Genomic DNA, 14,419 nt, shown 5'->3' on the forward strand with positions numbered 1-14,419 from the left:
ATGATTTTATATACCTCTATCATATCCCCTCTTAGTCTCCTCTTTTCCAAGCTGAAGAGTCCTAGCCTCTTTAATCTCTCCTCATATGGGACCCGTTCCAAACCCCTAATCATTTTAGTTGCCTTTCGCTGAACCTTTTCTAGTGCCAGTATATCTTTTTTGAGATGAGGAGACCACATCTGTACACAGTATTCAAGATGTGGGCGTACCATTGATTTATATGAGGGCAATAATATATTCTCTGTCCTATCCTCTATCCTCTTTTTAATGATTCCTAACATCCTGTTTGCTTTTTTGACCGCCTCTGCACACTGCGTGGACATTTTCAGAGAACTATCCACAATGACTCCAAGATCTTTTTCCTGACTTGTTGTAGCTAAATTAGCCCCCATCATATTGTATGTAGAGTTGGGGTTATTTTTTCCAACGTGCATTACTTTACATTTATCCACATTAAATTTCATTTGCCATTTTGTTGCCCAATCACTTAGTTTTGTGAGATCTTTTTGAAGTTCTTCACAGTCTGTTTTGGTCTTAACTATCTTTAGCAGTTTAGTATCATCTGCAAACTTTGCCACCTCACTGTTTACCCCTTTCTCCAGATTGTTTATGAATAAGTTGAATAGGATTGGTCCTAGGACTGACCCTTGGGGCATACTACTAGTTACCCCTTTCCATTCTGAGAATTTACCATTAATTCCTACCCTTTGTTCCCTGTCTTTTAACCATGAAGGGACCTTCCCTTTTATCCTATGACAACTTAATTTACTTAAGAGCCTTTGGTGAGGGACCTTGTGAAAGGCTTTCTGGAAATCTAAGTACACTATGTCCACTGGATCCCTTCAAAGAATTCTAATAGATTAGTAAGACACAACTTCCCTTTACAGAAACCATGTTGACTTTTGTCCAACAATTTATGTTCTTCTAGGTGTCTGACAATTTTATTTTTTACTAATTTGCCCGGTACTGACGTTAGACTTACTGGTCTGTAATTGCTGGGATCACCTCTAGAGCCCTTTTAAAATATTGACATTACATTAGCTATCTTCCAGTCATTGGGTACAGAAGCCAATTTAAAGGACAGTTTACAAACCATAGTTAATAGTTCCGCAACTTCACATTTGAGTTCTTTCAGAACTCTTGGGTGAATGCCATCTGGTCCCGGTGACTTGTTACTGTTAAGTTTATCAATTAATTCCAAAACCTCCTCTAGTGACACTTCAATCTGTGACAGTTCCTCAGATTTGTCACCTTCAAAAGCCGGCTCAGGTTTGGGAATCTCCCTAATATCCTCAACTGTGAAGACTGAAGCAAAGAATTCATTTAGTTTCTTCGCAATGACTTTATAGTCTTTAAGCGCTCCTTTTGTATCTCGATCATCCAGGGCCCCACTGGTTGTTTAGCATCCTGCATCCCAAGCCCCCGCACCATCCCTGTCCCGCACGCTAATTCCTGCCCAGACCCTGCACCCCAACTTCCTGCTCCAGCCCTGAGCCCCCTCCCGCACTCCAAACCCCTCATCCCAAAACCCAGCCCAGAGTCCGCACCCCCAGTTGGAGCCCTCACTCCCTCCCACACCCCAACCCTCTGCCACAGCCTAGAGCCCCCTCCTGCATTCTGAACCCTTCATGCAATAAATAAGTTAGCTAAATTTAGTTTTCATTTTATTGAAAATTTGAACATTTTAGTGCATTTAGTTATATTTATAGTTACATATTTAATATTATTGTGTGTGTGTGTTTGGTGAGGTGGTGCACAGGGCATATAGTGGTCATGTGGTTCTTTTGGTTAATGGTGGTTGCAAATGTGGCTCCCGAATCACATAACTGTGATTACCACTGGTGTAGCCCAATGTATATTATATAAGGCCAGGAGTGAAGCTGGCAGAGGGAGGGAGAGAGGGACATCTTCATCTGAGTGTAATATTATTTTTCTACTCCATTTCACAGCCATGTCTACGGGGAAGGAAAAACCCAGTAATTCAGCTCAGGGAGATCCTGCAAAGGATGAACTAGCCAAGAGACTGGAAGCAGTGGGTCTGAATGCAGAGCACTGGCTGCCTAAACTACACAAACAACTTGGAGTTACCTCTACCCCAGCCTTGAAACACCTGCGATATGACGACTACCTAAAGTTAGAATGTGACGTACAGCACACATGGGAAAAGCAGGCGCTCCGAGAACTACTTAAGACAGACAGCAAAGCAACAATGAAGCGGCTGCAGGAGCAACGCTTGGAGATGCTAAAGAAGAGGCAGGAGCAGGCTAAGTCAGCACTGAAGGAGCTAAAAGAAATGCAGGAGAAAGGCAGGAGCCGCCATGAGGAAGCTGTAAGAAAGAAAGAGGAGGAGCTGCGGAGAGCTATGGACATCGCCCCAGAGTATTGGGCACCACACGAGAAGCCATTGATGGAGGTGATGGAGAATGTGCACAAACAATTAGACCTCCTGGAGGAGTCGGTGTCCCAGAGTGAGAATCTCCCTGACAAGGAAGTTTTGAGATGGGCGTCGGGAGGGCTGGCCCTGCAGGGCATTTACCAGACCAAGAAGCTTGCAGAGATGGTGGAGAAGCGAGAGCAGCTCATAGACATCCCAGAAGGGTTCGAGCTCTTTGGTCCACAGCAAGGGCCGTTGTTTGAGAAGAAGGAGTTTTCATCGGCCGAAGCAGAGTCCTTATTCACCAGGACCATGGAAAAGCTGGGGATTAGCATCGCAGCCAAGGGTGGATTTTGGGGGTTTAGTGGTGAAACCAGCACAGATTATGGCAAAGCTGAAGAATCCAAAAAAACCCACAGGTCCCGCTCTGAACACACTTACATTTGCACTACCAAGTACAGCTACATCCCACTAGCCTCATGCTACTTCCCCAAGGATCAGCTTCGACTTTCCAGAGCGGCGCTGCAAGAGTTAAAAGAGATCGAGCAGCTTTTGAGTCACACCCCAGAGCCAGACAAGCTCAACTTGCTGAAGAGCAGGGGCGGGAGTTTCTTCAAGAGATTCGGGTCTCATGTAAACCAGGGCCCCCTTCACTTGGGTGGGATATTCTGGTGGAAAGCGTCTTCTGAGGGATTCCGGGCAGAGCAGCTGGATGAGGTGAAGAAACGAACATCTGATGCACTCAGCTCCTATGTTGGGGGCAGCTATAGTGGGTTTGGTTGGAGCATTTCAGCTGGTGTCACTGTGTCAAAATCAGGTTCTGAAGCCTCATTTCAGGGCACAGATAGAAAACAAACCCAAACAGAGATTCAGCTGTTTGTGACCAAGACAGGGGGCCCACCTGGAGTGGATTCACTCACAGCATGGAAATCTGGGCTACTGGCCAGTAACAAAACCTGGTCTGTTATTGACAGAGGCTCTCGGCTGATTCCAGTGTGGGACATAATCCTGTCCAATCACAGACAAGATTTTAAAGATGTTTATCAAATGAGCAGCAGCCTCGTACTTGCTTTTGAAGCCCTAACAAATCTAAGTGTCAGAACATTGCTTGGGGAGGAGTTAGCCAGTACAGTGGATGAGGCCAGATCATTCTTAGAGGACATGAAGTCCTGGGAAGTCTCTGGGGATGAAGAACAGCTGGTGACACTGATGAACTTCAAACAGAAGCTGAATGAAAAAACAAGAAGCCCTAATGTATGGATTAACATCTGCCTATCAGATAAGGTGCTTCAAGATTTCCTGGAAAAAACAGTTTCTCTATGCAAAGATTTATCTGCCCCACATGAGAAGTACATCAGATCTTTGCTTTACTGCCTTCTGGATCCTTATATCTATTCAGTTAAGAATTTCCCCAAATCTTCTTTCATTATGCAATGGATTTTCCAGTCAGCAGAAGAACAAGCAGATCAAATCAGCAGCTCTGAACTTACAGATTTCATTAAAGTTTTACAACAAATGGAAAGTGAAATGAAGGAAGTTACTGCTGCCTCTATGAATTCTCCAGCAGCACAGCATGAAGCACAAAGAAAAGCTACTCTGATTCTCAGTTTATCCTTCCATTCATTACTGCAGGCTCTGAGAGACAGAGCTCAGACAGACACAGAACTGTTATTACTCTCCGTTGCAGCCAGCACAGGATACTGTGTGGACAGTCACACTTTTCAGTATCTCCTCGGGTGCTCAGAAATTAACTTCATGTTAAAGGAAATGCAAAGGGCACATGAGAGATATTTGACCCTTAAGGATCAGGATATTTCCAGAGCTCAGGCTTTCCTGCTGTTGACAGGTCTGACAGTAGCAGCTAAAAATAAAGTTATGACCCCCGAAGAGAAGAAGAAACGTTTGACTTTTATTAAAGATCATATGCAAAACTCGCTGTCACAAAAAGTTACTTTTGTCCTTACAAAGCACAGAGCACTCACTGATTGGAAGGCACTGGAAAGAGACTTGAATTTCCTTGTAAATGGAAATTTTGAAGCCACAAATGAATCTCAGCAGCAGGATTATATACAGAAAGATCTAGAAAATGTTATTCAAGTAATGAAGCAGGTAAATTCACCAATGTCAACAGCCAAAGAAATGCAATCCAGAGACACTAAGACATATGAATTTCCCCAAAACTCAAGGTTTCTAAAATTAATTCAGCGACTTAAACTTGAAAATTACTATCCAAATAAAATGGGGGTGGCAGACTTTCAGAAAATTCCCAAAACATCTTTACATGACAGGTACCCCAGCAATGGAAGTGAGATGCCATTTTATTTTTTGGATAAGCTGTTGATGCTGGACTATAGGGTACGATATTTGATTTGCAAGGATGACAGTAAAACAAAACAAGGCATAGCCAATACACTGAACACCAAAGATGATGTGGATGAACCCTTAGATAATTTAGATGACATTTTTAATGATGATGATGAGGAGGAATCTAATGAATTTGCTGAAAGTAATGAAGGTCAGGTGCATCCCATGGACATCCTGATGGCAATTTTTCACTGTGCAGATGATTTCATGAGGCAATATATTTCAACAAAGCTTTCTTTATGTCAATTTGCACTTTTGCTTTTGGTGCCAAATCCCTGCACTTCAAAAATAGAATTCCCTCTTTGGTCCTTTTGCCAAGTTAACAAGAAATGGCAGAGTCACAAGAAATTTCAAAACAAGACCGGGATTAGGAAATGTAAAGATAAATTGATTTATCAAGCAGACCTACCAGTGGTGTCCTTCATAAGATTTGGTGCATCTTCTTTTTCTAAATCTCAGCTCTTAAATACACTGTTGAGTAAGCAAAAGCATAGTATTTTTTTCCATCGTCACTGTAGAGGCAGTAGTAAAAACTGCCTCTTGATGGAAGGGGTTGTAGAAATCACTTGGTATTGTCCAGGTGGAAAGGATGATGACCATTTTGACAATTGCATCGCATTCACTAATCTTCACGGAGATGCAAGAGAACATGAGCAGCAAGTCAAATTTTTACAGGAAATAGCTTCTGTTACTGTGGTTCTCTTGTCGGACACTGATCGGAATGAAAAGGGCACGAAGGTTTTACAAGACCTCCTAAAATCCCCCAAACATTTCATCTTTCTCTGTATTGACAAAGAGAGAACATCAGTTAACAAGTTTGGAAAGCGAGTAAAAATAGCTGTTAAGAACCAAAATGAAGCAAAATTAATGGAGGAACTGACCACTGCAATTAAATATGCTCTAGAAACTTCAAATATTTCTTGTAGTCTAGGTAAATGTGCAAACATTGCTCGAAATCATGGATTCTGTGTTGACAAGGACAAAGGAGAGTGCAAGGAAGGCAAAGAACTGGCCAAAAAAGTAATGGGTTTTCTGAAACAGAAAAATATTTTAGATACTAAGGGCAAATTATTACCTCTCCAAGGAGAGTTGTGGCACAAGTGGTGTGAAAAGGATAAAGAACGAACCCATTTGCAGGACAATGAGAAAATGGGCATTGAACAACACCTAAGCCAAATAAAATCAGAAAAGCATTCAATACGACAGGAGCAGTTACAGAGAGCATTCCCACTGAATGAATTAATGAAGTCAGTGCTTTCAGCTATGACTTTCCCTTCCCACAAAACCAAAATGTATTTTTTACAGTGGCTGAAAGTATTTATAGCTGATCTGTCTGCTGATCATCTTCCAGAGCTTCACCGAAAATACCATGATTTTTGGTCACAAAACCAAAGAGGAGGAAATAATGACTTGCAAAAACAATTGGAAAAATTATCACATGAAATAAATGAATCTACTTTTGGTCTCGAGCATCTTTTGAGAGAAGTGGGTCAGATTTATGAAGCTTTGGATGCACTACCTGAACCGGATAAATGTTTTCTTGAACTACCAAAAATTGTAGCTGATTTGATGGTTCAAGGGTATCCTATTGAGCTGCTGGATGGTGACACTTCTTATGTGCCACTGAAATGGGTCGGAGCCATCTTTGACAAGTTAATTGAGAAATTAGGAGATCAAAAGGTGTTTGTTCTTTCTGTACTTGGTATCCAGAGCACTGGAAAATCAACACTACGGAACGCCATGTTTGGACTTCAGTTTAATGTCAGTGCCGGGAGGTGCACCAGGGGAGCATTTATGCAACTAGTTAAGGTGGATGATGAGCTCAGAAAAGAGCTGAACTTTGACTTTATGGTGGTTATTGACACTGAAGGGCTTCGGGCCATACAGCTAGAAAACAGATCAGCACTCAGCCATGATAACGAGCTAGCCACTTTTGTCATTGGTCTTGGCAACACAACTTTGATCAATATTTTTGGAGAGAATCCTTCTGAAATGCAAGATATCCTACAGATCACTGTCCAGGCATTTCTGAGGATGAAGCAAGTAAATCTCTCCCCAAGCTGTTTGTTTGTGCACCAAAATGTTGGAGACATAACTGCAAATGAAAAGAATATGGAAGGACGAAGACGCCTTCAGGAAAAATTAGATGAAATGGCAGTTACTGCAGCCCAGCAAGAGTCCTGTGATGTTACCTGCTTTAGTGATGTTATCCAATTTGATGTGAACACCCACATTCATTACTTTCCTCACCTCTGGGAAGGAAACCCACCGATGGCACCTCCAAACCCCAGTTACAGTCAAAGAGTGCAGGAACTAAAGAGGGAAATTCTCATGGCTGCCAAAGAAAAATCTGAACATAGTTTTCTAAGACTGTCAGAATTAAAAACACGCACTCAGGACCTGTGGGAGGCTTTGTTAAATGAGAATTTTGTATTCAGCTTTAAAAATACACAGGAGATTGTTGTATACAGCAGACTGGAAAAGAACTATAACACATGGACCTGGGAACTGAGAAGTTTCATGCTTAATCTGCAGAACAAGCTGAACGTCCAAATTCAGAATGGAAAAATCTCCAAAATAGATAGAGTAGATCTTGAAAAAAGAGTTCAAGAAAAATATGATGCCACTGAAAAGGATCTAGAAAGGTATTTTAGGGATGACAAGGACTGTAACATACTGATTCAATGGAAAGGAAATATTAAAACAAAAATGAACTTTTTCAGACAAGAACTGATTGACAAATTTTGTCAAAAGGGTCAAGAACTTATCAATCTAAAGAATTGTCAAAGTAGTTTTGAACAAAGGAAATCAACTTATAAAGACGAGTTGCTTAGAAAAAGCAAGGAGTTAGCCCGACATTTCAGAGATAAGGAATTGAGTGAAAGTGAGCTTAGCGATCGCTTTATCAGAATGTGGAATGAATGGGTGACTGAGGTGTCCTCTGCTGCCCCTCATGTTGAAGAGCCCAATTTTAAAGCTGATATGGAGATTTTCCTTTACAATCATTTTAGATCAGAACAAGATATAAGTAACAGGATTAGAACATCCTCTGAATGGACTCATTTTCCTCTGAACCCTTCTGAGCACATCTCAATGAAGAGGAAATGGTATTTAGTGAGGAAAAAGACTACTAAAGAATGTGATGTTGAGAATTTAAAGACAATGACAGCACACCTAGAGCATCATATCTATGAATACATTGAGAACAAAGCGCGCGAGATAATGAATTACAGTCCCAGTTACTTTCATGAAATAGTGGAGTTAATAAGCAAAAAGTTGGAATCGGATTCAGAGGATGACAATTTTACATTAACCCGCTCATACAAAGTGGATGTCTCTCTATATTTATGCCAAATGGCCACAAGAAAGTTTAGCGAGACATTCAAAGCATCCCAGAAATCAGATGATCCAGTCCAGTATCTTGAAAGTAAGAGAGAGGAATTCTTTGACTCTTTTAAAATCGCCTGCCAAGGGGCAACATCCATCACAACTTTTGCTGATATTTTATGCAGCAATCTTAAATCTGCTCTCTGCCATGCAGTCTATGACAAGACTGCCATTGACATAGCAAATGAGATGAGGTCGAAGCATCCAGCCTTCAATGGCAATAGAAGCAAACTGGAACTGTTCATGCTGCGTTGTCTTTTAAAGCAGGAAGATTTTGAAAAATACCAACAGTATCTTTATAACCCAAGGTATTATATGGAGGATTTTATCAGACGAGAAGTTGATAGGTATTGTTTAGACAAAAAAAATCCAAAATTGAAAAATGTCTTAAATGGAAATCTTGATTCTCTCCAGACTCTTGTTGTTTCGACAATTCATGAATCAACTAAAGTTGTTAAAGATAAACATGGCAACGTAGCCTCATGGTTGGATGAATTTTGTACCAGGCTTGGAGATTATATGTACCTTCCCAGAAGCAATCTGACAATCATTGAACATCAAGAGACAAAAGACATACAATTTCTTACAGACGTGGTGTGTGAGTCACTGATCCCTGCCTTAGAACAGCTGAAACAAACATTCTCCGAGATTGATCTGGATCCGTTTGTCACAAAACCCCATCAACTCCTATTTGAGCAGCTCAGTGGGTGTTTGAAGCAATGTCCCTTTTGCAAGGCTGTCTGCACGAACACAATTCCTGGTCATGATGGAGATCACAGCGCTCTTTGTCATCGTCCTCAGGCTCTGACTGGCATCCAGTGGGAAGGAACAAATCATCTAGTCACTGACATTTGTACCAGCCTTGTAGCAAGGGACTGCAAAATAGTGCTTGATGGAAAAAAAATTCTGTGCAAAAATTATCGAGAAGTAGGACCTGACCATGCAAATTGGGACATCAAACCCGTTACCTCACAACTGTCTTATTGGAAATGGTTTGTCAGTCATTTCAGATCTGACTTAGAAAAAGTGCATAATGGAAAATTTGAAGGCAAGGGGGCAATCCCGACTGATTGGAATGACTTAAACAAGGACAAAGTACTTGATGAGATGCTGTTAAGGCTGATTGTCTTTGATGGAAGAATCAATTAGATGTGAGAAATTTATGTTTTGAAAAGGATATTGAAAAATATTTGCAATGAATATTGCTTGAATAGCTTTAGGAAGGAACTTTTTCTATCAAAAATAAAGTGAAGTGTGTTGGAGGGTTTGTCATATTTTACTTTGAAAAATACCACCACCACCACCAACAAAAACTTAGTATTTTTTGTAGGGCTCAAGGGAGAAGTTGCTGTGAAACTTTCCAAAAGAAACTTCCTTCTTCATAATAGAATTCACCAGTTCCCTCATGCTTTGTTCCACTTGGAAAGCCATTCCTGAAAATTAATTCAAATGCAGTGGGTCTTCTTTGGTAGCAACAATTGCAAGAACACAGAGAATTTAACAGTGGGAGAGGACTCTCGGGTTACGTGGCAAGGACACTTAAACTGAGGACAATACCAAATTGATAAGATCTTTATTAAAATGAATGAAAGAACAACAAATGCTATGAAACTCAGGGTTACAAAGCAATAATACAACTCTGTGACTCCTGTTGGTAACATCTCTATTAGAGATAACTACTTAGCCTAAAAAGAAGAACAGGAGTACTTGTGGCACCTTAGAGACTAACAAATTTATTAGAGCATAAGCTTTCGTGGACTACAGCCCACTTCTTCGGATGCATATAGAATGGAACCATAGGCTGTAGTCCACGAAAGCTTATGCTCTAATAAATTTGTTAGTCTCTAAGGTGCCACAAGTACTCCTGTTCTTCTTTTTGCGGATACAGACGAACACGGCTGCTACTCTGAAACCTGCTACTTAGCCTAACATACTCACACCCTTCTGTCACAGAGTGTGCGGAGAGACAAGGTCCTGCACCCCTGGCTTCCTGCGATTCACCATGACTCTCAGACAGCCAGTAAAGCAGCAGGTTTATTTAGACAACAGGGATACAGTCCAAGACAGGTCTTGCAAGTACAGACAACAGGACCCCTTCAGCTCCTGAAACTCTAACTCCCTCCAGCGTCTCTTCCCCCCAGCTCCTCCCCCAGCCTTTGTCCAGTTTCCCGGGCAGAGGTGTCACCTGGCCGCCAACCCCCCTGCTGGGTTCTCACATTACATGCTCAGGTATCTTCCCTCAAGGCCAGTCTCCCATCCCCCAATGCAGACCGTCCCAGCCAAACTCCCCTGCAACCTTCTCAGGCCAACACTCCCCACTCAGCATTCAAAGAACACAGTAAGAACAGTCCCAGTTCGTCACACTTTCCCTGAAGGCCTGGTAGTAGGAGACGGAGGACCAGCCTTGCCCCTGGCATGCCCAGTGAATTTGATGGTCCAGGCTTCCCAAGTTGGTAGGGATTTCATTCCAGTGTTGAGTAGCGAGGCTGTATTGCAAAGCTGAGCTAATAGCTTGATAAAAGATAGGAAAAGCAGGGTGAATGAACGACCCTCTTGCATGGCTGTTGACCCCTTTTATAGGGTCCTGGTACTGCTTAATCCAGGCCCAACCTACCATGCCCAGATCTTATTTCCTCACCCTAATAAATCTTCAGGTACACTTACTCTAGAGCTTAACATATTATGACATATGCATGTGTATTAATATTGATTATCTCACTCCTGAAACTGTTACCTTTGGCCTCACTTGTGACTTCCATGTTCTGCGGTGTACTCTGTGGTTACTGGTCTGTTCCAGACTTATGATAAACATATTCAGTTCTTTGTTCAGTTCCCCATTCAGTTCCCCAAAGTCAAGAGAGGCAACTGATAGGCCATTTATCTATGCCAAAGGTTACAAATACCCGTACTAACTTGCTCTAGCTAATCATACAGGATACAGGCCCGCAGGTTCCTTGCGTTACAGCCAACTATTATGAATAACCATGGATAACTATTATGAGTAACATATATTGGAATTTATAAAGAATCCCTAAAAGTATGATTCAGCAATAGTAAGGTATGATAACAAAATAGTATGAATCAACCCAATGAAGAAAATAACATTATGTAATGTAGCAGGCTAGCAAACTGATCTTATGGGCTACAGTGTGAACAGACAGGAGAGGTTATTCTCAGAGTGAAGCAGTGTAAAAAGCACCCCAGGTTGGAGAACTAAGGGGACACAGCTGTTCAAAAGTCCAGATTGTACCCTGGGTAATGTCACATGCACATTGAGACCAGGTCTGAAAATTTAGACCTAGTTGTCTCATCCAAGTTAAAATGGTTGTATGAGAGAGAGAGAGAGAGAAGAAGAACAGTACCCCTGGAGACAGACTTTTGCACAATGATTTCAGACAGTCCACACCCTACTGTGCTATACCTGAAAAGCAAACTGAGAAGCAACTTTAACCTTGGAGCTGGACCAACTCAGCCTGGCCAACAATCAAAGAAAACAAGACCTGATAAGCCTCAAGGGAGAAGAAGAGGAAATGCAAGAGCCCATGTGTCAGCACTCATTCAGAGGCCACTCATCATAGTGCAGACTGTGATCTCAAATAGCTTTTATTTTTCTAACTGTTAATTCTGTATTAAGATTTTACTGCAATACATTATGTCATTTATAAGGAATAAACATTTCTTTCTGCAAACACAGTGCTGCCTACCATTACCTCATGAATGCAAGGATGCATGCCTATAAAAGATCAGCAAATAAATGCATGTTCAAAATATTTTAAGAGATGTTGCCTGCTTTTCTTTAAACAGGTGAATCCACTATGTGCTCCAGGGGTGCCATTTGGAGAGGTAGGGATGGGGTCCTCCCCACCCCGGGTTTCATACCAGAGATCTGCTCACAGTGCACACCCTAGACCCAGACAGCGCTCTTAACTGCAACACAGCTTGAGTGTGATATGTGATGACTTCTGTACTGTTCCCAGCTTCCACCCTTTGGGCAGGGAGTTTGTTTGCAAACAGAGGCAAGGTGATTAAGATAATCAAAGGCTTATAATTAAATTAAGGATCATTAGAATATCCTGAAAGCATTGTCAGGCACTCCAGTTAAAAGATAAGGAAACAAAGGGTAGGAATAAATGGTCAGTTTTCACAATGAAGAGAGGTAAATAGTGGTGTCCCCCAGGGGTCTGTACTGGGACCAATACAGTTCAACATATTCACAAAGGAACTGGAAAAATTGGGTAAACAGTGAAGTGGCAAAATTTGCAAATGATTCATTGCTCAAGATAGTTAAGTCCAGAGCAGACTACAAAGAGTTACAAAGGGATCTCACAAAATTGGGTGAGTGGACATCAAAATGGCAGATGAAATTCAATGTTGATAACTGCAAAATAATGCCCATTGGAAAACAATCCCTAGTATACATATAAAAATGTTGGGTTCTAAATTAGCTGTTACTACTCAAGAAAGAGATCTTGGAGTTATTGTGGATAGTTCTCTGGAAACATCCACTCAATGTGCAGCGGCAGTCAAAAAAAGCAAACAGAATATTGAGAATCATTAGGAATGGGATGTCCACATCTTCAATATGGTGTGCATATGTGGTCACCCCATCTCAAAAATGACATTGGAATTGGAAAAGGTACAGAAAATGGCAACAAAAATGATTAGGGGTATGGAACAATTTCCTTATGAGGAGAGATTAAAAAGACTGGGACTTTTCAGCTTGGAAAAGAGACGACTAAGGTGGTGTGACAAGTTGGGTCACTGAGACCCCCTTGGGACTGTCACCTGATGTGCTGAAATTACCTCTGAGCCCGTTTTCACTGCCTCCAGAACCCTGCCTTGTTGAGCCAGACACACTAGCCTGCTGTAACAAAGAGCAAGGGTCTGGGCCACGCCCCCAAAACTTCAGGCTTTAACTGAAAAAAGCTTAGCAGGTTACCTGTCTCCAGCACTGAGACACCCAGCTCCCAATGGGATCCAAACCCCAAATAAATCTGTTTACAGGGTAAATTCATAAATTGTCCACCCCCTACATCACTGATAGAGAGAAATGAACAGCTGTTTGCTCCCCCCACCAGGTAACAACTCCTTACTCTGGGTTTATTAATAAACAAAAGTGATTTTATTAAGTATAGAAAGTAGGATTTAAGTGGTTTCAAGTAATAACAGACAGAACAAAGTAAGTCACCAAGCAAAATAAAGCAAAAACATGCAAGTCTAAGCCTAATACATTAAGAAGCTGATTACAGGTAATATCTCACCCTCAAAGATGTTCCAATTAGCTTCTTTCACAGACTAGACTCCTTTCTAGTCTGGGCCCAACAGATATCTCAGGTGGTAAGCAGGGGTTTTCTCATGACTGGCAGCCCTTTTTGTCCTGCTCCACCCCCTTTTATAGCTTTGGCACAAGGTGGGAATCTTTTGTCTGTCCATGGTCCCCACCCCTCCTTCTAAATGAAAAAGTTCCAGATTTAAGATGGATTCCAGTATCATGTGACATGGTCACATGTCTCTGAGACCTCATTCCCCATGGGCTGGCTCACACGTACACAGGAAGGCTTTCAGGTAAATAAGGTCATTTAGAATCAATTATCTGGGTCAATGGGAGCTATCAAGCTTCTAAACAACCATTAATGGCCCACACTTTGCATAATTACAATAGGACCTCAGAGTTATACTTCGTATTTCTAGCTTCAGATACAAGGATGATACATGCATACAAATAGGAGGAATATATTCAGCAGGTTATAACCTTGTTATTATACCTTACAAGAGACCTTTTGCATGAAGCATATTCCAGTTACTTCATGTTCACATTTATAACCATATTTCCATAAAACATATGGAGTGCAACATCACAGGGGGGATATGATAGAGGTCTATAAAATCATGAATGGTGTGGAAAAATTGAATAAGGAAATATTATTTACTCCTTCACATAACACAAGAACTAGGGGTCATCCAATGAAATTAATAGGCAGCAGATTTAAAACAAACAAAAGGAAGTATTTCTTCACAGTCAGTCTGTGGAACTCTTTGCCAGGTAATGTTGTGAAGGCCAAAACTATAACAGGGTTCAAAAAAAGAACTAAATAAATTCATGGAGAATAGGTTCATCAATGGCTATTAGTCAGGCTGGGCAGGGATGCAGAACCATGTTCTGCATGTCCCTAGCATCCGGCAACAGGGGATGGATCACTTATTCTGTTCATTCCCTCTGAAGCACCTGGCATTGGCCACTGTTAGAAGACAGGATACTGGGCTAAATGGACCATTGGTCTTACCCAATATGGC

General features: G+C 41.5%; 1 protein-coding gene across 1 annotated transcript; it reads left to right on the plus strand.

Annotated features, from left to right (window-relative positions):
- The first annotated feature begins 1,951 nt into the window (after positions 1-1,951).
- Positions 1,952-9,844, plus strand: LOC117875453 (interferon-induced very large GTPase 1-like). The gene has a single exon (XM_034766821.1). The coding sequence runs from the start codon at positions 1,952-1,954 to the stop codon at positions 9,272-9,274; it is 7,323 nt and encodes a 2,440-aa protein (XP_034622712.1). The 3' UTR covers positions 9,275-9,844.
- Positions 9,845-14,419: the final 4,575 nt, after the last annotated feature.

The sequence above is a fragment of the Trachemys scripta genome, chromosome 3 (assembly GCF_013100865.1).
Source record: "Trachemys scripta elegans isolate TJP31775 chromosome 3, CAS_Tse_1.0, whole genome shotgun sequence".
NCBI classification, from domain to species: Eukaryota; Metazoa; Chordata; order Testudines; family Emydidae; genus Trachemys; species Trachemys scripta.

Bases quoted from the DNA above. Each gene is read 5' to 3' on its own strand.
- LOC117875453 (XM_034766821.1), top strand. From the start codon at position 1,952: ATGTCTACGGGGAAGGAAAAACCCAGTAATTCAGCTCAGGGAGATCCT.